Raw genomic sequence first — 26,418 nt, forward strand, 5'->3', positions numbered from 1 at the left:
ATTAGGCTAAGTTGTATCAACAGGTCAGTTTACTTTTGCTATACATGGGCTATAGGTAACTAACTGATTGATTGATTGCTAATGCGAATTATGATATCTAAAACCATCTAGAAAGTAAACAAACTATATTGGGAAATTTATTTGCCATTGGAAATAAATAAATAATACCATTTTAACCATTTAGTTACCATTACATGTCAAAATTATATATAAGTAAATGTAAGAACTTTGTACATGTGAACATAGAAACAATATAGCTTATATATAATATTAAATAGATGTAGTATTACATGTTAATTAACATGTGAAATAGGCTCCAAAAATGCAACAAATGCTTATGAAGTTTTTTCAATGGTGTTCTAATATTTAATCATATTATATGTTTGCGTTGTATAGTGTTGTATACAGTGGTGTAATAAAATAAAAAAATAAACATTTTCAAAGATGTCTGAGTGAATTAAACTCTGACCATTTTTAGTGTCTCTATTATTTAAGGTAACATTTTAAATTTGCTGGGTTACTATGAAATTTTACTTCAATTTGAAGATAGTTGGTCTTATAATTACATAATTTTAAATATTAGTTCATAAAATTATTTACAATAGTAAATTTATTGCTACATAATTATTTAAAAGAAATCTTTAAGTTTATGTATGATTATATAAAATTGTAAAACAAACATATTGTGTTTATTAAATGGAAAATGATCAAATGGAACATTATGTACTTTGACTAATTAATGTTTATGTACAAAGTATGTTGTGCAAAAAGGTTGTGATAGTATAGGACAACAGTTTCATATTCAACATTTTAGAAAGTTAGTTTTCAGCTTCAGAAACATTTTTTAGTAATCTATTGGAGATTTTTTGTTGAAAATTCCTCTTATATGTACTTATATGATTATTTACTTTTTTAGTCAAATACTATTTCATATAATTTTATCTGCAACTAAACAGTTATGATTTAATATACCTTAAGTGAAGAATAACAAATTAGCTACAAAATTGTGTAAAGAGGTTTAAGTGGAAAAAGTTTCATTGGTCTGTCTGGTCTTACCCCATATCAGTGGATTAATGAGGGGGTATTATTTCTCATTAAATACACAGATAAGAGTTCTGCTCACACCATAAAGTAAATATTTATTTGGTTATAGTAGGTTAGAAGTTCCATTGATTGTAGTATCTGTGATGAATTAGTTTAAGCAATATCTAATTCAGTTTTGACACAAATTACCTGATGAACTTAAGTTTACAGTGGTAAGTAAACTACCTTTACAAAGTTTTAGAATACTTAACTTCATCAAATAAGGTTACTCTTAGTTTTCATTTAAAAAAAACGGCTAAATGTTAATTAGATAATTTTAAAAATATATAAAAAAATGCTGTATTTTAGTCGAAATTTATGTCTTTTTAATATTATTTTCAGTAACTGAAAATGCTGAAGTACAATTAAAATGTACTATAAATGCATGTTTTAAGTCATAACAACATTTCCTAAGTGGTGACAAAAAAACCTCATAATAAATACACATGACTGAAAATATTATATAGCTTCAGTCCACAGGTAATGCGGAGTTCTTCAGTGTCCTGTTAGATAGTGTATCTCTGACTAACAATGAATGGCTTGGGGTTTAGGTGTTTCCACTAACATTACCATGGTGGATGCTACTCCACTGCGTCCCATGAAAGTGAGTCTTTTTCTAAACTGAACTGTTCCACAAAGTACAAGAGGCATGTCTATGTTTTCAGCATGTGCATGATCAGTTACTGTATACGATAAGTTTATATGTTTTTGTAACTACAAATAACTATAATAGAAATAACTATAATAAATAGAAATAAATTTGTTACTTTTTAATAATTAACAAAATGTATTCCCGTACCTATACTGAAGAAAGTAGCTACATGGTATTAATAATTGTTTAGCATTTTAGACTGAAATAATGTCTCAGTGTTCTTTTTAATTACAAAAATAGGTAAATTATGATTTACCTATGGGTTGAGCATTAAAGTTCAAAACTTTTAATGCCAAGAAAACCTAAAAGTTGTGATTGGTATCTTCTAATTGTGCTTTGATGTCAACATTCAAATGGATAAGTTAATGATACTTTTTGAAGATTTTACCATTTTTGCCAATGCCGTGCTAGATAATGGGGTCAAAAAATAACAAGTGCGGCTGCCTGCAGAGTGATCAGATTAACCTTGTAACCAGTCCACCAGTCATATAATTGTTCGTAAGTTACGTTTAAGGTGTTAATCAAAATGTTTAATGTTAAAGAGGTTTACTTATTAAAAACTTAAATAACATCTTAACTTCTAAAATAAGACTGTACAGTTTTTATTCCTATAAAGGTTTAACTTGTAATTCTATTATATTGTATTATAAATAGTATTTTTATATTAAAATGTCCTAAATCAATATTAACATGGATTATTACTAGAATAAATTGCAAACATACAACCAAAACACAATAATTACAGTAACTTGACGTATTATTTTTTATGATGAAGTTTGATGTCAGCTTTTTGCAATGCCTTATCTTGTAAACAAATTCTAATCAAGAACACATTTACTCAGTAATAGTCCAACTACGCATTTATCATATGAGATAACTCAATGTTACGTACTATCAAACACATTCTACGTAGTAATATGCAATAAACTCATTTATGTCATAAGAGAACAGTTTGCCAGTTAAACAGTTAATTTTTCTGCATTGTTTAGTCTTCCTAATCCACTGTAGTTCATGTCTACAGTATTGTAGAGCAGCGTATTGGGTTTTCTCTTGGTTACTCTGCTAGTAATTTATATGTTTCAATTCTCAATATTTGTCTCAGTTGGTTATTAATGTCACCTCCCTGTACTTGTATGTAACCTATCAGTTCTGAATGTCTCAACTACTTTATTTTTATATTATAGGGCCTATATTAATAAATTCTTCTTTATTTATTCTATACACGCTTTCATGTACTTTTACCACTCTAATTTTTCTAACTCTTTTCTTTATTTTTTCTTAACACTTTTCTCTCTTCTAGGTCAAATATACATCAGGTAAGAATGTTTTTTTCTATACTTTTCCGTCAGTGACCAAATTTATACAGTTCTTTGAACAGAAGGAATGAATAAAACTTGTATATTTAAAATCTACATTAAAATTATTTGAACAATCTTGGAATTAGCTACACATGTGTTGTAAATACAAAGCATTAAAGCTAAACATCATCAGAATCTACTTAGAAGTCAGTATGCAATAAATTGCAATAAAATAATTAATAGCTGTCCTATGTTTTATGATTGATTTAATTATGATTGTACCCACACTAGTGGTGGAGACATGACCAATATTCTACATGATTACCAGTGAACTGACAAACTTTTCTCAGGAGACCATTGAAGAAACAGTTCTGTAATATGTCAAACATTACATAATAAACTGGGAGACAAGGATTATTTAAGAATGATAATACCTATCTATTGAGTAACATCTATAATAGACCAAATATTTGTAACAGTAACCCAGCAAACATGCAAGACCGGTCTGTTTGTACAGAAACTGGTGGCTGGTCTTCTGTGGTAAATTTCCATTGCAACCCTAGCCTTGTTTGCCTGGCGACCTTTGCCTTTGTAGATGATTGTCTCAAGTTTGGATTAAATACACATACATGTGAGTCAGTGTGATCAGCAGTCAATTTATGCACTCCTAACTGCAATTTATGTCCAAAAATGTAACATTACAAGTATAATGATAACCCATAATAAGTTTTGGATTATCAGGGTTTCATTAGGTGAATTGCACAGTAATGTTGTACAATTGAACAGAAACAATGAAGAGATGTTGTAGCAATTGCCATATACTTTTAAATTAATTTTACTACTTTATTTTTGTTTAGAAAACAGTTCAAAGACGAGTCCTATGTTTGTCTTTTTTCAACTGGTAAAATAAGAAACAATTTTTTTACCTGTTATAGTTGTCCAATTACAGAGAACTGTAAGCTTTCCTAATCTTTTAAAATTTTAATGTTTATTGCCAAAATATGTTCAAAAATGTATTTTAATACAAAAAAGATTTAGTGTGTTTATCCTTCCAGCACCAAACTGTTTCTAAATATATTTGATCAATTAAACTTTTCTATTTGTATTGTGTGATTTGCTAACCAATTCAAATCTGATGACTGGAAATAGTTTTTTTTCTATACAAAATAAAATAAAAATTTATTTTATTTTCATGTTTACAACTACTTTTGAAATTCTTTGGACCTAAGAAACTAGATACGATTGACTCTCTACTAACACCTTATTTTAAGTTGCTTTTTTAGATAAATAATAATAATAAAAAAAACATTAAATGAAGAGATGTCTTTAAAATTATAACTACACGAAAGAAATTCATGTCCAGTAATAATTCAATTAGCTTTCTGTGATCAATTATATCATCAAAATTTCAAAATTATCAAAATACTCATAAGAGAGAAATTTAGAAAGTTTGATGTGTTTCATGAGGTAATAAACAGTTTATTATACTTTCCATTAATTTATGACATTTAATATTTTAGAACAGTATTTTGAAACTGTCTAGTTAGTGATTAGTATTAGGTAGATTTTTAAACAATGTGACAGTTTCATTACAAATTTTAAGTTTTTTACTAAATATTTAAATTTGAACATGGTTGAATTTTATTGTTGATTCAAGTATGGCACATTTACCTTTCAGTGGATATTTGTTTATGAAGTAGATTTTCTCTTTGTCGTCATCATAATTGTTTATCCGTAAGTCTTAAAGTCAGATTTATGGATTCTTTACAGCACTATTCAACCTGGATGTTTATCAGTTTTGCTTAACAAGGTAGTCCAACAAATGTTTTGATGACTAAATATTATAATTACTATTCAGGACTTCAAATAAGGTAAGGCAATTTTTTAAATAGTTATACATTTTATTAACTACATAATCAAAGCATGGTAAACTTCCTTTTTTTTACAACCACAACAAATGTTTATCACACTTTGTAAAAGTTGATGGGATGGGATGATATGAGATAGGAGGAAAGAAACCAATATCTTAATGGATGACATGGTAGAGCTCATAGATACACCAAAGTTCATGACCATGGCTGTAGTATCAGGAACCATCAAGGTTGATGCACCTGATTAGAGTTGAAATCAATTAAAAGTCAACTGATTTATCAATTGATTTAATAAATTCTTGTTGTTTACACATTAGTATTAGTGCTGTGATTAGAAAGTCGTAAAAAGTAATAAAAAACATTAGACTATTCTTCATCTATACAATTAATGTATGTTAAATGTGGCGAAAATAATTCATGGACAGAGCATATAGAAAAGTAAAGGCAAATATTGTTTTCCTAAATTTTTGAAATGGTGTCACTGACTTTAAAGACCAGTCACCAAATATTTAATGATGTTATCTGTTTCTTTGTTACATAAAATAAATTACAAAAGCCTCTGAGATTTTCCTACGATATTCCATTGAAAAAAATTACATAAGCAGACAAGGAAAACTGAAGGTCCATATTGACAACTATTTTAGTTATGAAACACAAGAGTAGATAAGCTATATGGTTTTCACTTCTAAAAATACCAAGGTTAGATAATTATAATCATTGAATGATTGTTGTCTGGGAGTAATTTTTAACACAATACTATACTAACAGGTATATGTCGTATAAAAACACTTATAATGTTGTTAATAATGGTATGTTTTTAAGTATGATAAATAAAAATAGGTAAATGTAAATAAACTTGTGTAGGATAATTGATATCCTGCACATTCCTTTTATTATTTAATGTTGAAGAACGGTTAGATTTATCATTAATAAAAAAACAAATTAATCGAGTAAATTGAGGTACCAAATCATTAGGTATTAGTCTGATTTATAATTATTACTATTAGGTCTCTCACACTTGTTGAGACATGAACTTAGATAAATTTAATATATAAGATCTCTCTTATTTTGTTCATAGTGTTAATATCTGTGAAATAAATAGTAGAATAGCTCAGCCATCACTCCAGTATATACCACTTTCCACAAGTACCATCGACAGAGGTGTGCAAAGGTCGTTCCAGTCTCGGAACTGTCGCACCGATTCTGTTGTAAGGGAATGCCTTTTTGTAACGTTGTGTCACATGTATAGGATTTTCGTCATTGCAACATAAATAAGTCAAAAGATGTTCCAATTAATAATCAGTAGTGGTAATTCTAATGTTTTTACAAACAATATACAACATTTATTTAGTCTTGTTTGGGCTGAATATTACAAACTACATCAAGTACAGGCTTATCAAATATATTGATGTATAGTTTTATTAATATCAAAATTATTAATATTTATAATTAATCACATAAAATAGAAAAGTTTTTGAAACATTTTTTGAAAACTAGAGATTAAAATTGGGGATAAATAAAAATTGTAAAAACATTTTCACATATTAAAACCTGCTGAATCCAGCTATAGTATAAAAGATTGAAGGGAGGGGGAGAAAGGTGACAATAATAAATGTAGCCTGTCTGGACTCGTTGCAGTGTTTAGTGCCACTATTATCTCATCGTTTCAGTTCTTGTCCCAGTACCAGTCCAGGCATTCTTTACAATGGCCAGGCTGTAGTTACAGTTCCAGTGAATATTTTACTTTTTTGTGACCACGAGAGGCAGTTTCAGTTATGACCCAAGTCTAACCATTGTCTACAAGTCAATTTTGCACAGAAATAACTGATGAACATGTTACTGTGTCAAACGCCATTCTGCGCAAGGCATTCTTTACAATGGCCAGGCTGTAGTTACAGTTCCAGTGAATATTTTACTTTTTTGTGACCACGAGAGGCAGTTTCAGTTATGACCCAAGTCTAACCATTGTCTACAAGTCAATTTTGCACAGAAATAACTGATGAACATGTTACTGTGTCAAACGCCATTCTGCGCAAGGCATTCTTTACAATGACCAGGCTGTAGTTACAGTTCCAGTGAATATTTTACTTTTTTGTGACCACGAGAGGCAGTTTCAGTTATGGCCCACTTCTAACCATTGTCTACAAGTCAATTTTGCACAGAAATAACTGATGAACATGTTACTGTGTCAAACGCCATTCTGCGCAAGGCATTCTTTACAATGGCCAGGCTGTAGTTACAGTTCCAGTGAAATATTTTACTTTTTTGTGACCACGAGAGGCAGTTTCAGTTATGACCCAAGTCTAACCATTGTCTACAAGTCAATTTTGCACAGAAATAACTGATGAACATGTTACTGTGTCAAACGCCATTCTGCGCAAGGCATTCTTTACAATGGCCAGGCTGTAGTTACAGTTCCAGTAAAATATTTTACTTTTTTGTGACCACGAGAGGCAGTTTCAGTTATGACCCAAGTCTAACCATTGTCTACAAGTCAATTTTGCACAGAAATAACTGATGAACATGTTACTGTGTCAAACGCCATTCTGCGCAAGGCATTCTTTACAATGGCCAGGCTGTAGTTACAGTTCCAGTGAATATTTTACTTTTTTGTGACCACGAGAGGCAGTTTCAGTTATGACCCACTTCTAACCATTGTCTACAAGTCAATTTTGCACAGAAATAACTGATGAACATGTTACTGTGTCAAACGCCATTCTGCGCAAGGCATTCTTTACCAGGCTGTAGTTACAGTTCCAGTGAATATTTTACTTTTTTGTGACCATGAGAGGCAGTTTCAGTTATGACCCAAGTCTAACCATTGTCTACAAGTCAATTTTGCACAGAAATAACTGATGAACATGTTACTGTGTCAAACGCCATTCTGCGCAAGGCATTCTTTACCAGGCTGTAGTTACAGTTCCAGTGAATATTTTACTTTTTTGTGACCATGAGAGGCAGTTTCAGTTATGACCCACTTCTAACCATTGTCTACAAGTCAATTTTGCACAGAAATAACTGATGAACATGTTACTGTGTCAAACGCCATTCTGCGCAAGGCATTCTTTACAATGGCCAGGCTGTAGTTACAGTTCCAGTGAATATTTTACTTTTTTGTGACCATGAGAGGCAGTTTCAGTTATGACCCAAGTCTAACCATTGTCTACAAGTCAATTTTGCACAGAAATAACTGATGAACATGTTACTGTGTCAAACGCCATTCTGCGCAAGGCATTCTTTACAATGGCCAGGCTGTAGTTACAGTTCCAGTGAATATTTTACTTTTTTGTGACCATGAGAGGCAGTTTCAGTTATGACCCAAGTCTAACCATTGTCTACAAGTCAATTTTGCACAGAAATAACTGATGAACATGTTACTGTGTCAAACGCCATTCTGCGCAAGGCATTCTTTACAATGGCCAGGCTGTAGTTACAGTTCCAGTGAATATTTTACTTTTTTGTGACCATGAGAGGCAGTTTCAGTTATGACCCAAGTCTAACCATTGTCTACAAGTCAATTTTGCACAGAAATAACTGATGAACATGTTACTGTGTCAAACGCCATTCTGCGCAAGGCATTCTTTACAATGGCCAGGCTGTAGTTACAGTTCCAGTGAATATTTTACTTTTTTGTGACCATGAGAGGCAGTTTCAGTTATGACCCAAGTCTAACCATTGTCTACAAGTCAATTTTGCACAGAAATAACTGATGAACATGTTACTGTGTCAAACGCCATTCTGCGCAAGGCATTCTTTACAATGGCCAGGCTGTAGTTACAGTTCCAGTGAATATTTTACTTTTTTGTGACCATGAGAGGCAGTTTCAGTTATGACCCAAGTCTAACCATTGTCTACAAGTCAATTTTGCACAGAAATAACTGATGAACATGTTACTGTGTCAAACGCCATTCTGCGCAAGGCATTCTTTACAATGGCCAGGCTGTAGTTACAGTTCCAGTGAATATTTTACTTTTTTGTGACCACGAGAGGCAGTTTCAGTTATGACCCAAGTCTAACCATTGTCTACAAGTCAATTTTGCACAGAAATAACTGATGAACATGTTACTGTGTCAAACGCCATTCTGCGCAAGGCATTCTTTACAATGGCCAGGCTGTAGTTACAGTTCCAGTAAAATATTTTACTTTTTTGTGATCACGAGAGGCAGTTTCAGTTATGACCCAAGTCTAACCATTGTCTACAAGTCAATTTTTCACAGAAATAACTGATGAACATGTTACTGTGTCAAACGCCATTCTGCGCAAGGCATTCTTTACAATGGCCAGGCTGTAGTTACAGTTCCAGTGAATATTTTACTTTTTTGTGACCACGAGAGGCAGTTTCAGTAAATGAGCCACTTCTAACCATTGTCTACAAGTCAATTTTGCACAGAAATAACTGATGAACATGTTACTGTGTCAAACGCCATTCTGCGCAAGGCATTCTTTACAATGGCCAGGCTGTAGTTACAGTTCCAGTGAATATTTTACTTTTTTGTGACCACGAGAGGCAGTTTCAGTAAATGAGCCACTTCTAACCATTGTCTACAAGTCAATTTTGCACAGAAATAACTGATGAACATGTTACTGTGTCAAACGCCATTCTGCGCTTGCTGTTTTGTTGTAACCAGTGAATAGGTTAGGTGAACGTCAATTAGAGATCAAATGAGATTATGTCAAATTGAACGGGAAGTGAAAAAGTTGCTTCATGTAGAAATGTACAACTGCCAGTTATATTCATGAAAAAGGAACATGTTACTTCAAAAGAAAATTGTTTAAAAATCCTACTTTCGTGCTTTTGTTTTACGTATTAACAAAATTTAAGAACTTTTGTTCAATTTGAGGAATTATTAGTTTTTGTGAGACCATCTCTATTATCCTTCAAGTATATTAAAAAATGGGCTGCACTTCTAGGAGTGGCCCATTGAGTTCCATATTGTGGGAACTAGTGGTTATTTATGTCCCATTAAGTTATATTTAAAATAGATTTCATAGAAATATTCCAATTGCAATCACCCAATCTGACACAAAAACCACCCCCATTCAAAAATATATTTGATATATTTGTAGGCTCATGAAATGTAGTCCAGGCTTTTAAAGATCATAACTGCTTTCATTTCTAAATATTTAAATAAAACTGAATGTGGGATGGAAGTTACACATGCCTTGGAGAAGTTTCTTAGCCAGATTTTTTGAGACTATTACCTACACAATAAAAACTGAAAATATTAACTGTCTAAGTTTCTTCCAACAGTTTTATTACTGTAATAAGTACTTTTATTACTGAACATAGTTTATATAATTCTATTAAGGCTTAAAATGTTGGATGCTCGTGTTTTGAAAGGGAATATTTATACTTCAGCTATTTGTATCTTGGAGAGAAGCTGAAAAGTTAAAAAAGCTGAAATATAAGAAAAATTAGCAGCAATACATGTTAACATAATCACTACCATAATTTCTGACAGATTACAATGAAACCTGTCACAGTTATGTATTAAACACTCGTCTTGAACGATTTTGTGAACCATATGCGTTCAGTGGGTAATATGGCAGCTTATTGTATTAAAGTGTGAACTATTAATTATCTTACAAAACAGATAACTTAATTTAACTATCTAAAATTATGGGGATTCACAGTAAAAATTGTTTACCTAATTATGAACCCACATAGGGCAAGACATTTATAGGGACCGCTTTGTGATGCTATTTAGATATTTGTGAGTTTCAATGTTGTGGGTCTTCTTATTATATATATATATATATATATATATATATAAAAATTTGTCAGCAATAAAATTACTTATAGTAACAACTACATTAAAAAATTACCCTAAAACTATGAGGCATCTTCAATTTGATAATTATAGAGTGATAACAACTTATGAAATTTATCTGTTTTCAACAGTGCACGAGGATATTTTATGTTATCAGTAAAAATGCTGATGATTACAAATTTTCTGAGTAATCGTATGGAATATTAAATAATAAATTCGTCAAAGTAATGTTTCAGAGTCAATTAAAGTTATAACATTCTTAGTGTTATCATTATAATGTAGTTCTGTTGCTTGGTAAAAAATATAGAGCAACTTCAGAACCCTATTTAAAAAGGGATGTACTTTGACCCTTACAAAATCCTGGAGATGGCAAATAGTTAGTGTCCCCATTGTGGGTTTGTATAGTGGGGGGGATGGAAATTTCCCACTGGGGAGCCTGGCCTCAGCTGTCTGACAGTATTCTGCTTGTCAGTTTTGCCTTTTCTGTGAAAGAGTGCACATCTCCTCCCAGGTTAGTGACACTGCTGTTCATATTTCATAGGCAGTTAGTTATTTTTGTAATGGTCACAAATAATTACACTACTAAACATGATACAGTTAAATCCTGTATTTTAATATATAAGATATAATTGTATATTTTTTTTGCTAATGAAAAGTATTAATAAAAATTATATTAAAATTAAAATAACTTAAACAACAAATTTACTATAAATTTGCTAATAATACTGATGATCCAATTAATTGTGAGTGAAGTCCCGTTAGGGAAAATGGGCTAATGGGCTATTGGGATCACCGTCACATATTATTCTCTAAATGTGAAATAGGTACATTATACACATATTACTAAATGTACATGTATATATTAAACTTATGGTGTTTTTTAAATTCAATAATCACTCAAACGATTTATAAATTTTAAGTAGTTTCCAATGTAACTTATAGGCCATGTGCAGGAATTTGCCAATAGAATTTACAAGCAACTAATTTATGACATTGCAAGCATTTAGCAAAACTGAAATGATATACAATTAACTAAATAATAAATAAATGCTCTTTTATAATTATTATCATCATCAATTGGTAATTATCAATTGTTGTATTTTAAATTGAATACTATAATAATTGGTAAATTTATATTATACTAGCAGTTCCCCGCGGTTTCGCACGCAATTTCTTGTTGAATACCAGTACACCATATTCATGTATTCTTTTTCTATCACATTCTAAACACTCCTGACATAATTGATAGTCATTCCCTCATGAACCTCTTGGGTGTATTATGAAGGTATATACCATATTTCCTGCCTCTTTCGTGGCTTTTGCTAGGTGTTGATAAGTTATTCAGTACAATTAATTTATATGGATGAATCTCAAGAAACCAATCAGGTTATAAAGAATCAAATTCGGTTCGTTAAAATTAATTTTCTGTCTAAGATATTTCCAGTATTATTATGGAGTTTACCTGCTCCGATCAAGAAAATGTGTCAACGAAAACCAATTTCGATCATAATAAAGCATCTTCTTTCGGCTCTTTTCATTGACATTCGATCTAACCAAATTCGATTACCTTATGTGCAAACATTCATGGCTTTGTACTATGAAGTGGTTTTTATAACAGCGTTTAATAGTATTTTCATTGCATTAGATAGTTTATTGATCATTGGTGCAATCTAAATTTAAAATTAGACAATAACTTCGTCTATGCAATCTGCATTACACTAATGATCAAGCACTTTACAATAAGAATTTTCTAAATTTTGAATGTAAACTAATGTTTCTGTCTTTTTGATGAACTTCAGCTGAAATTATCAACAACTGTTAAGTATCAGTTCACTTTGTATTACGTGTCATAGTGCAGTCTGCCAGATCTAATGTGAAACATACCAAAGTCAACAACTACTTAGAAATTAAAAATTAATTAAAAAAACATTTTACAGTGGACCAAATTGTGAATCTAAACCATTCTCAAATCCCCTTCAACACACACAAAACATTTTGTCAAAATCGGTCCAGTCGTTTAGGAGGAGTTCAGTGACATATATACGCACACAAGAAATATATATATAAAGATTATAATTTAAACCTTTTACATTAATACTCCCTTTTATATATAACTATTAGATATAAAAATCCATTTTCACTATAAATGTTTCTATGAAGGAAAGATGCATTCTGGCTTATTATTATTCAAGAAATCAAAGAAACTTTGTATTAATGACATATGAAGTTTAAGATGTTTTATGTTATCCATATATTAATGTATTACATTCTCATGAGTTTTAACTGAATAGAAATCAGATTAAATAACACACAGATTTAATAACTTATTTGAAAATTTGTGTACAGGATGAAAATGTAATCATTGTCATTTCACTGAAAAATAATAGTTTTCCTGTTAAATTTGTTAGTTTAACCCTTTTACTGCCAGGACAAAAATTAAGTCTTTTCGAAGAATGCCAGGGATTTCCTCCCAGTACTACTGAAAAATGCCAGGCCAATTTTAGCCATTTTGCAACGTTTTAGTAACAAATTTGTTAAAATTACAAACATCTCATATTTTATAATTTTTCACCTATTAGCAAAAAAATAAATTTTTTTCTTAAAAATATAAAACGTCTTCTTTTTAAATGTATTGAACTTTTTAAAATAGTAAAGGAAAATGTTTTTTTGTACATTATATATGTTTCCTGTTTCACATGTAATGTAGTATTTTGAAAAAAATATTTTATAATAAAACATAATACTTGAAAAAGAAAATAAAACTGAAAAACATAGCAATGTTCTATTAATATTTTTAAACTTACAGGTAATTTTAAGGTTTAGAAAGGTACATTTTAACTTTATTGCGTTGTTTTACACTAAATTTAAAACTAACAGTTAATTAGCGTTGCTGTAATTTTTTTTATTTGGTTCATTCAGATTTTTAATACAATAACAAGTTTATAATAGGTTTAAAATTATCGTGGTAGAATTGTTTCAGGAAACGTCTGTATGTATGGAGGTAGCATCCTTCAGTAGTTTTTGCAACATCCATATATATCGACGTTGGCATTTCTTTGTAGATTTTCAAGGCCTGTATTTATGAACATTGGCACTATAAGGGTTAAGTTATTGTACTCTGTCTGGAGAACTGTGACCTCTGTATGAATTAGACCTTCACAAACCCTCCCCTTACAATAGGCTGCTGCAAGCCTTACAGCATTTCCACTGAGACTTGCCAACTGGTACCCTAACTTAAACAAAGTAATTTTTTAAAATTATTAATGTGTAAAAATAATTTTATTGATGAGAGAATCACGATTTTGATATATTTTTATACTGAAGTTACGATTTTAATGTAGCTATATACTTAAACATAAGCTTTACTATTCCATAAGTACATTTTATTTGTACTCGTTTTCTTAATTCTGGTATGAGAATTACATGTGTATTAAAATTAAATGAATAAAATAAGAATTAATAAAACATTATACATTGCGATGCTTGATGGGCAGCTAGACCATTACCGCAATGTATTCACATGTGTATGTGTAGTCCTGGTCACAGTGTCCTAATGTTTTATTTATATATTATGAAATGTTAGACCTAATGTTAGTTTGATAGTGTCAAGTCTTGATGTCAGTTGAGTAGAGTAATTAGTTAATGCTTTGTTCTGCTTTGCATGCGCTATGTCTTTGCTAATCTGTAATACAGTGCTTGTTTCTTGTAGTGCTTGGTGTTGGTTTGCTTTATTAAAGTTGCTGCATTCACACTGAACTCATCATGGCTTCGAAGATCCGCAATTACAACACCATCAACAACAATTTAGAGGGCGTAACATGCAATGTGAGTAGCTGCATTTTAGTTGTCGATTGACCATTAGTACTGTAATATACTCTCAGGTGAGAATCTTGGCTTGCTTGTACGCTGAGTGAGACTTTCTTATGCTTTCTTTTACTGCTGGAGTGAGTAGTCCATGGGCTTATTTATCTGGCCAGTAGTGTTTGAGCATAGAGTAACTATGTTTTAATTATACTGTTTCTCATCTATTAATTTATCTGTTTCTTAATAAAACATGTAAAAACATACAGAACAACGATATAAAAGTTTGGTAATACTGAATAACTTGATTTTTTAACATGGTTTATCACCAGTGCTAGGTAGGCCTAGAGCCAGTTGCCACTATTATAGACAGATATATTACATTGCAAGTCAACTATCTGTTCATTGCTATTACTTGGAATGTTTATCAATAAAATAAGTTGTACAAAATTGCTTGTACAATTTTTTCTACTACTAAAATCTGTACTTTTTAAACTTACTATATTTTTGAGAGATCAGATTTTGTCTGATTAATTTAAAAAAATAACTGATTAAAAAGTTAAAGTTAAGTAAAGTAGTAAATATAGAATGAAATGTTTTGTGCCTTAGAGACAACAAATTACTTGAAATAGTTCCAACTATAGCTACTAGAATGTACCAACAAAGATGTTCATGTGGAACCATATCAACGATGTTAGTATATCAAGCGAGTTTAACAAGTTACATAATAAACATAAAAGTATATACCCTATTATATTCAAATACTATGTTTAACTTCAAAATTCCATAGGAAAAGGCAAGTATTAACGTTAATTCCCTATTTATAAAATTATGTATTTTGACATAATCTTTAAATTTGTTTTTCATCTACCTTTAAAATTTACATTTCTTCCTTTGTTTGAAGTTTATTTTTGACGATGGAAGGATTGTGAAGGAAACAGGATTTTTCCGGACATTTGCCATCGTTCAGTGAAACAAAAAAATCAGTAACACTATGTTTCGAGATCTGCAATCTGATCTCTTCTTCAGGTATATAACTAACCTAACACATAATTACAAACTAGGTTAAAATAAACAAATCAAACCAAAGCGTTGTAGCACGCCTATGTCAGGAATCACAACCGCGATGTTGTGTGTCAACTTCACTAACTCTAAAACATGCACTTAATAAAAACTATACACAACACTAATCATTAAAACTAAACTACAGAGTACAGGTCACTGTACGTCTGTATTCGTCTACCAACTACCTACGACTGGTTGTGGAGGTAGGAAGGTTACATTTCTTGTGGAACAAGGATGTTCGGGCAATCCTTTTCAAAACTTGTTAATTTAATATAGCTGTAATATATTATTTGCATTCCAATACAATATGAAAGAAAAAGAACATCCTTTGTTTCTCACCCTATTTTCGCATTGTTGATTGGAATACTTGTGGGTTATTCCATGTCAAACCACCCAGCAGAAAAATAAAATTTAAGTCCACTCCCTCAGATTTTGATGAGAATTGGTAAAAATGTTCCTTTTAAGTTTATTAATAAAATTATAAAATATTTTTTAAATTGATTTATCTATAAATGAACTTTAATGGTGCTTACTGAAGTGTTTATGTTTCAAATAACTTTTAATAGGATACAAAGCCAAAAATTGTAATTGCTGCGGATCTGCCCCACGTTGGCTGCGGTAATTTGCTGCGTATCGGTTTTCTAGTGTTGTTGAAACCTCATGTAGTTGTGCGCCATTTTGTTACGAGTCCCACGTTGCTGTACCATTTTGCTCCGGATGGTGTTGGTCGCCATCTTGCTCAAAATCTGCCCAAAGCTAGCTGCATCCCCTTGGTACTGCTTGAAACTCTGCCACCTTCCAGATAAACAGTTTGCTGTCCCAATCCTCTCCCAATCACTATTCAAAATGTGCTCCCTCTCATTGGTTATGTAAATTACTTCGTGTTGGCTAACTCATACTATTCCAAGTTAATACCAAATTACTATCAAATTTGAATGTCTGTGGTGTTGTCACCAACAACAAGTCTATATCTATCTCAGGTTTTTAAATAGGTTGAGTAGTGGTTAAAAAATTCAATATCACTCCATTAAAGTTCCTATCACACTTCTTTATAAATGGGATCCTCAAATAAAAGTCAAACCAAATGACCTTGACATTAATTTATTCCATATTACACTGTCCATACATATATAATTCCACTCACCTTGCTTTGATAACTTAAGAATCTAACATAATATCCCATCCCTCATTAAAATTTCAATACACCATAATACAGTTTCCTATTAATTTCATCACTACTATCCCAGGAGGATCTACATGAACACAACCTCCTTGCTTCAAGTCTAGAAAGAGAAGGAATCTCCGTATAAAACTACACATACCGATTCAAAACAATACTCATCCCCTCTCCCGTTCAAATCAGCGTCTTCACGATTAAATATAATTTGATTCTTTTCTTATAATTGTCGAAATTTATCACGTTCACTATAATTAATCAATTTAAGTCTTTCTATTTTCTTTTTATTATTTTTTCAAAGCTTTTTATTTAAATTTTTAGCAACATGTGCTTTATGACGTCATCAATATACAAGTCATTTATCCCACAATTGGCTTTTCTGCGTAATTCTATTTAATACTTTTGTAAAATACGAATTTTGGTTATGTTTACTTCATTTTAATTAATTAAATCTTTTCCCGTATAAAGTTTAATATATTTCTTCGTTATTAATTAAATAAATCTCAATTCCGACAACATGTGATTCACTGACGTCACAGTCTGCCAATTCCCTGCGAATATTCAAATGTCGTAATTTGACCTGTTACATAATAAAACTTGTAGGAAATATATTATCTAAAATATCTGTTACTACATATGTTAAGTAAACTACATATATTCCCTAAAAAATAAATTTAATTATTTAATTTGGTGTAGCATTGTGAATGAAATTTTCAGCTAAATCTGTTAAAAACGTTCCAATTGGGACAGAAAAAATTATCATTGTCATGCTAAATTCTATGGAAATTGTGAATCTAAGAGAGCTTTAGGTGAAAATTTAAAAATTAGTAACAAACCAATAAATTTTGAAAATATTTTAGATTTTTATTATTAACCACAAAATGAACATTTGTACAAATTTTCATCAAATTGGGGAATTTTCACCAATTTTAAAGGGGTAAGGTTTACATGATTTGACTTTTGAGATTTTCACATGGAATGTACCCTCTCTGTTGGTCAATACATTTCTGCAACTGTTCCTAAACATAGTTCTGGTTATAATACAAGCAATCAGTTTGTTACTAGGCCCAAAGAATTAAACTGTTTGTAGTGTAAAATATCCACAAACAAGTTGTTGTAGTTGTTTCTATACTGTATTAGTTATGTTCAACAGAAAGATGTGATCTTAAGAACATTTGGAGCATTATTTTATTAATAAACAGGTGACTGACTATCTCAATATGTTATCACATTTGTACTGAAACGTCATAAAATAAGAACATTTTACTCAATGTCTGAGTGTAGACAACTAAAGGCAGGTGGAGAGAGTGGTTTGTTATTTTGACATAATTAGAGAGTAGGGAAGGTCATGCCCAAACTCTTCTTTGTTAGTTCTTTTGTTTCAAGTAAGTGTTGCAATTCTTTTTGAGACTTACCATTAATCCGAATATAAAAATGCAAACTAATACATTGCTCAACTTAAGTTTGAAACTGGTCATTATTAATAGGTAATCCTCTTTTTTATCTGTGTAGATGTATAGATCTTAATCAGGAATGATCAGGAATCTTAATGTTGCATCCATGATTTTCTAAATGTACAATTTTACAATATTATTTGGTAATATTCTCTTTTCTAAGTAAACAGTAGCATCCTACACTTCATTACGTGTATCAGTCTGTGTTTGTTGTGTTGGTTTTTATGACCATTTAAATCCTCTTTAACAAAGATTATTCAGTTTATTGTAGAATATAGTGTGAAATATCCAACCTATTTTTATTAATATAATCTTTAAAATCATGTCAACTTTAAACCTTTTGAATCCCATATTTTTCTATGATATTGAATGTCTGATTATTAACTAAAGAAAAAAGCATTTTTAAAAGAAAATAAGAATTTTAGTAATAACCATTCTTACCATGACCTGTGTGGTAAGTAAGCACTTAAGATCACTTATGGTGATGATGATGTTTCAGGTAAAATTTTAAAATGAAATGCACTTATTTTGTATCTCTACTTCATGCATACAACATGTGTGTATCCAGCAGATATGCCAAATCGTTAACCGAATCCTTACTTGGCTTACTTTACTTGGAATTATGTTAACAAGGCTAAAAGCCTGGTTTCGTGTCGTTTAACGATAGTTTTTATGAAACCTGGGATCAGTAAATGCAGACAGAGGTCTGTGTTATCAGAACTTCCTCCCATATAGCCCCTTCCCCTCTCAAGCCTGCTGCAGGGAGCAGTTATCATAATCTGCTTGGTTGCTTGATTAAACAGCTCTAATTAATTGATTCAGACAGTGCTTGAATCATCTTTGTAGACTTCGGGTCAGACTTCATGGCTCTCAGACTTGTGAGTTCATTTGTCTTTGTCCTTAACATGTTTTTATCAATTAATAAACAAATATTCAGTTTATTTTTACTTAAAATTTGCTTACACAAAAGTAAGACAAGCAGTTCCTTGTTTTATACAAACTAATAGAAGAAAACATGTTTTTATGCGCTCTCTCTCTCTCTCTCTCTCTCTCTCTCTCTCTATATATATATATATATATATATATAGAGAATATATGTATATATATATATATATAATATATATATATTATTATATATATATAATATATATAATATATTATATATATTATATATATTTATATCCAATAAATATATATTTATATATCCAATTAGAAATGTTATTATATATATATATATATATATATATATATATATATATATATATATATATATATATATATATATAATAACATTTCTAATTGGGGTGGTAAAATTTTCAAAGCATACCAACTACACTTTGATTTTTAACTATTCAATATAAATTCAATTATTGTATTATTTTAACAAACTTTTTTTTAAAGGTTAGTAAGAGAAAAACAATTGTGGTAAATCATAAATTACTCAAATAACTCTAGCAATGAGATGATTTTCACACAATGAGCAGTAGAAATTGCAACAAGGATGCAGTTAAGGGTGGAGTTCAGATGTTAATTGTTTTATCATTTCAACATAAACCATTTACACGATTAAGCAAATATTAAAGTAAGAATATCTTAAGTGCTGCCAGCATCAGTTGGTGCCCTAAACAGTGTATTATTGTACCCCGGGGTATTACATTTCAAGTCAGCTGATAGCTATCACTGGTGAGAGATACATAACCCTAAATAAATCAGATAAATAAAGAATGGCTGCGGCTGTTTATATATGCTTCAGGTCCTAGTGAAGTAGTTTTAAATGCCTTATTGAACTGCTAAATAATTACTGCAAATATTTTACACTATATATATATATATATATATATATATATATATATATATATATATATATATATATATATATATATAAAACTATACAACGTACAAAAGAGTCCTCAGGAGGATTCACTTCTGGCTACGTTGCAGTTGAACACTGGGGGACAGTCAAATCCTGTATCACTTAAGTCTGGGCTACCCTATAGATGGCTGGGAGTAGCATTTATATCAAGATATTGGGGTGCAAGGGTAGATCGACAGTTTTAGTCTACTGCAGGAGATCATTGTGATGACTGGTGGGACTCCCTAAATGTTGAAGGCAGTTGCTAGCCTAAACACAAGAGTGTACCACCCCCTGCCTGTTTTGAGGCTGGTACAGAGCGGGCCTCCCCTGCTCCCAAGGAGACATGAATAATGGCCAAAATCCCTCCTCCGGCCCTACCCCAAACCTTACCCATTCAGAATCTCTTGTTACTGTAAGCAGTGCTAAGGTCCTTTTAGGGCTAAGTAAGCAGTGCTAAGGTCCTTTTAGGGCTAAGTGCAATTTCTAAACTTCTTGTCCTAAGAGAACAAAAAATACAATATTTTCTGAGAAGAGTTTTTATATGATTAATTAGTACATGATTAACTTGATAATTGTTCACAACTCCTTTAATACAAGCTACTATTTTCATGCAATTGATTAGCATGCGTTTTCTGTTAAACAAAACATATTAGCATATTTGGTTTATATAGTATTGAGAAAGTAGTAAAGCTAAGTAAATATCAGTGCATACATGTGTAATAAGTGTAGGTTTAGAAATTTTTACTAGTTTCCAAGACAGTTATGAAGCTGTACGAAAGAGAGGAGTAGGTTGGTAACAAAGAGGTGATTGGTAGGTCACTAAACCATTGTTAGATAGCTTATCTGTCTGGCCTTGAATTAGGTCATAGTTCCTCTGCAATGTGTTCTGCTAGTGATTGTTTGAAAACAGCTGAGCTTTAATCAGCTGTTAACTAGCCCTGGTGATATTATAATGTTGTGTTTTGCACACTCGTATAAATCCATTTCCTTAACAAACAACATTTAAATAACTTGCTGATAGTGTAATAACGTTATGTATGATATTAGACTTGAAGGTTCTTAACACAATGAAAAGCCAAGGATTATTGAAGTTTAATTATGGTCTGCTACGTGGCATTCATCAGTTTTTCAATTGATTTGTTTCATATGAATATTTATCACTATGATTACAGCGCTTCACAAACAAAGCCATTAATCAATAAAGTCATCTTATTGCTGCACTTTATTTTATAAAATTTTTCTTTAGCTGAGCTTCACTAAAATTAGTCTCAGATTTTTGAGTCCTATTTAGAAGTCCATATTGCCTTAAGGTAAAAGTAAATAGAGGTAAATTGGACAATGGAGAACATTTATTAATTAAATAAATTCTGATAAGAGGGTACATTTAAAAAACCCGTTCTAAAACCTTAAAGCCAACAAATCCTTTAACATTTTAAAAATTCTTATATATATAAAAAATAACTTATTATTCAGTTTAATTACTTTACCTTGTCTTGAAATTAGATCGATTGCTTTCAATTTGATCCTGCAGTGCCTATTTCATTTCTTTTTAAAGAATGATTTGTAATCAACATTGCTTCAACTTTTATCTGTACCCATACTTATTTGCACAATAAAAATTGAGTTTTAACACTTTTTTTATTTGAAACTTGGTTTTTTTGGATGATTTAAAAATAAATCATATCAAAGTCATGTACTTGTTTAAATTTGCAAAATTTGTCAATTCAGTAGAATGTTTGACGTTGTTAAACTTAACATTACAGCTGTAGCCAAATCTTATAATTAAGGTCTATGTAAAACTTGCTCTCTGTTCGGGTAACATCAATGCAATGTATCAGTTATTTTTATTATATTTATTTTATCAACCATGATTCATAATTTTTACTATTGAAAACTTGAATTCATCACCAATTGTTAGTTCAGATGACAGTCAGTGTTATCAGCATGTCCAAGTGGACATTGCACAATGAATTTTAAAAACACATATTGTGTAAGAGACAGCTTATTGTCTCATAGTTGAATCGACTTGAGTTTTCTTTACTAAGATAAAGTGCTCAAATATTGTGCCCCATGTGGGTTTTACGTATTAAAATGATTCATGACAATTTAAACGGCGAAATCGAACCTTCATGTAAGACAGGATGAGATAACAAAGTTATCTTATCATAGTAACTATGTGATTATTTACTATGTTACAATACCTTAAAATTAGAACAAGCAATCAAATAATGTAGTAAAGTCACAATCCTTCCATCGTCAAAAACAAACTTCAAACAAAGAATAGTAAAGTCACTAAGATACTGGATTTGTAAATTTTAGTGTTGAAATAAATCAATTCCTTGTTTTGATTATTTCACCTGTTTATTTTACTTCAATAAAACAATATTTAATCTGTTGCATTAAAGCCTTCCTCTTCTTTAAAAATAAATAGAGTACAAATAAAATACCAATAACTTCTTTGAAACATTTAATTCAATCAATCAAATCAATTTTATTCCTAAGGCATACAGAATGTTGTCATATTGTAAGTATAAAAACACAATAAATAAATATTTTTTGTCATAACCTTTGTATTTTTTTGTCAGGAATAAACTTTCTACAGCAAAGTTTTACATGAAAGTAGGAATAACTTTATCATTTGAAACTTTTTTGATAGGAATCCATCTTGCACCATCTGTAAGTGATTAAACTGATGGATGTTTGGCTGGCTCGGCCTGTGTTCTGTTCGGCGGAAACTTGTTATATCTAGTCATGTTATTGTCATAATAATACACTAATATAAGAATCATAAAAAACCATAAATAATATGATTTAGATATTAAATTCCAATTTGGATAGTGACAGTACAAGTGAAAATTATTTAATAAAATAGATTGATTTTAGCAGTGCATTCTGATTTAATCTGATTTAAAAACAGAATAATGTTTTCCAAGAAAGTTTTATTTTATAAGTAGGCAATACAATAAGCAGCTGATCAACAATTTTAGCAATGATAAAGATAGTGATAAAAATTTGTGTTTTAAAATTAAGTAATCGTGAATAAAATTAATTTAAAACAAATTACAAAGTTATTTTTAAAATATTTTTAGTCTAGTTTTTTGGAAAATTAATCACGGGATCCTCTAGACAGTGCATTAGTAAGTAAAATGATATAAAAATCATACGAATCCGGTTAAAAATAAGGTCAGAACGACTGTTTGATATTAACATTATACATATGGGAGTAAACTCACTACCGCCAGGGAGTACTGCACTCTCATGAATATGATGGATGATCAATTACAAACTTGTAAAAATTTATATTTTTAATTTGAATAATTTGAATGAGCTGAGATTTAGTTAAAAACTTAATCAACCAATAAAAACAAACCTCTGATAAATTGTTAGACTAATTATTGTTGAAGAAATGCGTTTAATTATTTGGCATTTGCTATGGTTCATTTCAGGATCTTAACAAGTCATTCTGTATAGATAACAAAACATTCCATTGTTTCTTTCCTTCTAGCTCAACGAACTATTTTTTACATTGAAAGTTTTTTTTCTCTAAAAGATTGCTGAGTGAGGAAACCTTTCTTATGGTTATCTGACCCAAAACTATCTCTGTAAAGTCATTCAGTTTTTTACTGTGTTTATGTTTGAAATAATAACATAAATAATTGCTTGTATCACCACAGAAGAACGTTTCCACATGCTGACAGTTAATTAGAATGGTTTGTTCATGACCTTGACTTGATACATTAACTGATTAAATTCCAATCCCATATGTGTCTTTACCAATACTGCTAGTATTTTTCAAAGGCTTTTTTAAAAAATTAGTAATAGTGACTGTAATGTAAAACTGAATCGTCTAGCAAACTCACCCACTCACTTACTGAATGAGTTAAACAAAATCAGTAAATATGTTTTATATGCGGGTTTTTGGTTTAAGAGTTAGAAAAATTGTAACTCCCATTTTTTTACTTTACTGGCAATTTTGAGGAGCAACAGGGTTCAGCTTTTAATGGATAATAAAATAATGTTTATTTAATTTTAGTGTATTAAAAAAACTCTTCAATGTATTAAAAATAATTTATGTTGATAACCACAGATTTCTACAGGTATCAAATATGCTACCAGAGCATAAAATATGCTCATTATTTAAAAATTTTATGCTTTTTATTTTTTTGGGACATTATATCAAAGATACTTTTTTCTTGAATCCAAAAATACTATTGGGTTTGGAAGAAACTAACATTTCTAAAAACCAAACCTTCAAGAATAAATAAAAAATGCTCAATAAACTTTGAAAAAAGAAAAGTTTTGAAATATACTTTAATAGGATGTTGAATAAAGATAGTTTCTTCTTGAATTTGATAATGCAATATGATAGTGTATAAGTGGAAAGTTGCAGTACTAAGGACATTAAATTCACTAATATGTCCAATATGTTTGACAAACTTTTTAACATATACCAGAGTTGTGTATAGAATTAAAGATGTAAGCTTTTCAGTATTAAAAGTACAGGTTTCTGAAAAAGTAAAAAGTTACCATTCTTAAAATATAACATAAAATATAAAATATACGTTTCAACAATCCATGTGTATACGTAGAATATAATTTTGTTATGGTATAAACAATTAATCATTTTAATAAGTAAATTATTGTATTCTTATGAGCATATAAAAGAGTAGAAACAACCTGTATAAGACAATCCATAACAAAATAAAACACAATGAACAGCACCTTAGTACATGTAATGCCTTTGCGGTGGGTAAACGTGATTGGATACCTCATAAGCTAGCAATATAACTTTAGTTAGTTATATATAGGAGAACTTGGTTTTATCCTATGACTATGAACTCTTCAGATAAGTTTGAACTCTTAATTAGTGTTTCCATGAAACGTCTTGCTATAGATAATTAAATTCTCTTAAAAATATAAAACAATCAAAACTGTTATTTTCCCAGTGCTATTATGTTTTGATTATTATTAAAAGAACATTGTTTACAAAGAAATAATAGGGATACAAAAAATTGAATCATATTTTCTTTGGGAGAGTATAATAAATTGTAGAATAATGTAAAATTGAAACTGACACATTGTTTTTAAAGACGATATAATTTATACAAACAATTTATGTGTCAATCGTGGAAATGTGCATTATACAAAGTATAGTATTATATTATGAAACAATTAACTTGCTAATTAAAATGCAAGCTGGATGTTTTTTGATATTATAAACATTATGCTATCTTGTATACTATTTTATTTTTTTCCCTTTAAGATTGTTTAAGTGAGTTATAAATAATATTTGTTAATAGTAGTATAGATTTTAATTGGTATGTTAATAATGTCCCCGGGGTATTTTTTATCACTTTCTACTGTTTCTAAATTCTTCTATCCTCTTTAGCAAGTATTATATTTTCAATGTAGTGGTAAAACATCAAGGATCATAGAATCGTAGTATTTCACAATGTATTAATATGTCAAATTGAATAGAATATAAATCATCCTATAAAAATTTGTATGTACAATGAGTTTGCATCAATGTACAGAGTACAATGTATCAGTATTTTTCCTAATCTGAAATATCAAATGCCTTAATGTAATGGCAATATCCATCAAATGAATACAATACTTTCTGGACTAAAAGTTCTTGTTTCTTCCTAAAAAATCCCTAGTTTAAATTTTTAATTGGACCAGGCAATTGCTTACATGATAGTGGTTATCAGTAGTGTATATCTGCTGAGAGATGCAAACCATGAACTTTGCCTGTGCTTATATAACTGTGTTTGAAACTGAGGTGTTAATATTTGCAGGACAACAGCCCTTTTATTATAGACGCAGGAACACATTTTATGATTGTGCTAAGTGTAGACAGGTGAAAACAAGAATGTGTTTTACAGTTGTGGGGCTAAGAGGTGCAAGTTTCTATAATATTTCTGAACTATTTGTTTGATCAGTAAATCGATACATGAGATTTGTGAATTTAGAACTCCTATATTTCCAACCATTCTGTAGCCGGACATGGATAGAGGATGGATGATAGATTGGTTGGTTACTTTATGTCTCTAGCAGTAATAATGATATCTTGCTCCACCGTATCGGTGGGTTGAGGACTGAACTGACAAACGTTTGTTGTGTGTCCAGCTGAATGTTCACACGGGTAGGAAGATGAAAGAGGAAAGACAGCCACTGTTGGTTTGGTTACTTTATGTCTCTAGCAGTAATAATGATATCTTGCTCCACCGTATCGGTGGGTTGAGGACTGTACTGACAAACGTTTGTTGTGTGTCCAGCTGAATGTTCACACGGGTAGGAAGATGAAAGAGGAAAGACAGCCACTGTTGGTTGGTTACTTTATGTCTCTAGCAGTAATAAATGATTATCTTGCTCCACGTATCGGTGGGTT

The 26,418-nt window shown here is 30.5% G+C and overlaps 1 protein-coding gene and 1 long non-coding RNA gene across 2 annotated transcripts in view; both read left to right on the forward strand.

Annotated features, from left to right (window-relative positions):
- The first annotated feature begins 1,639 nt into the window (after window positions 1-1,639).
- Window positions 1,640-26,418, forward strand: part of LOC124356558 (proton-coupled amino acid transporter-like protein CG1139) — a 53,771-nt gene continuing 28,992 nt past the window's right edge. The window contains 1 exon segment of the mRNA XM_046807630.1: window positions 1,640-1,687. Within this exon segment, the coding sequence (XP_046663586.1) occupies window positions 1,655-1,687 (33 nt within the window). The 5' untranslated portion in view covers window positions 1,640-1,654.
- Window positions 1,705-26,298, forward strand: LOC124356559. The gene is made up of 3 exons (XR_006921874.1): window positions 1,705-11,186; window positions 14,385-14,500; window positions 26,157-26,298. It is a non-coding gene; the product is annotated as an uncharacterized LOC124356559 (long non-coding RNA).

Source organism: Homalodisca vitripennis, chromosome 3, assembly GCF_021130785.1.
Source record: "Homalodisca vitripennis isolate AUS2020 chromosome 3, UT_GWSS_2.1, whole genome shotgun sequence".
Taxonomy (NCBI): Eukaryota; Metazoa; Arthropoda; class Insecta; order Hemiptera; family Cicadellidae; genus Homalodisca; species Homalodisca vitripennis.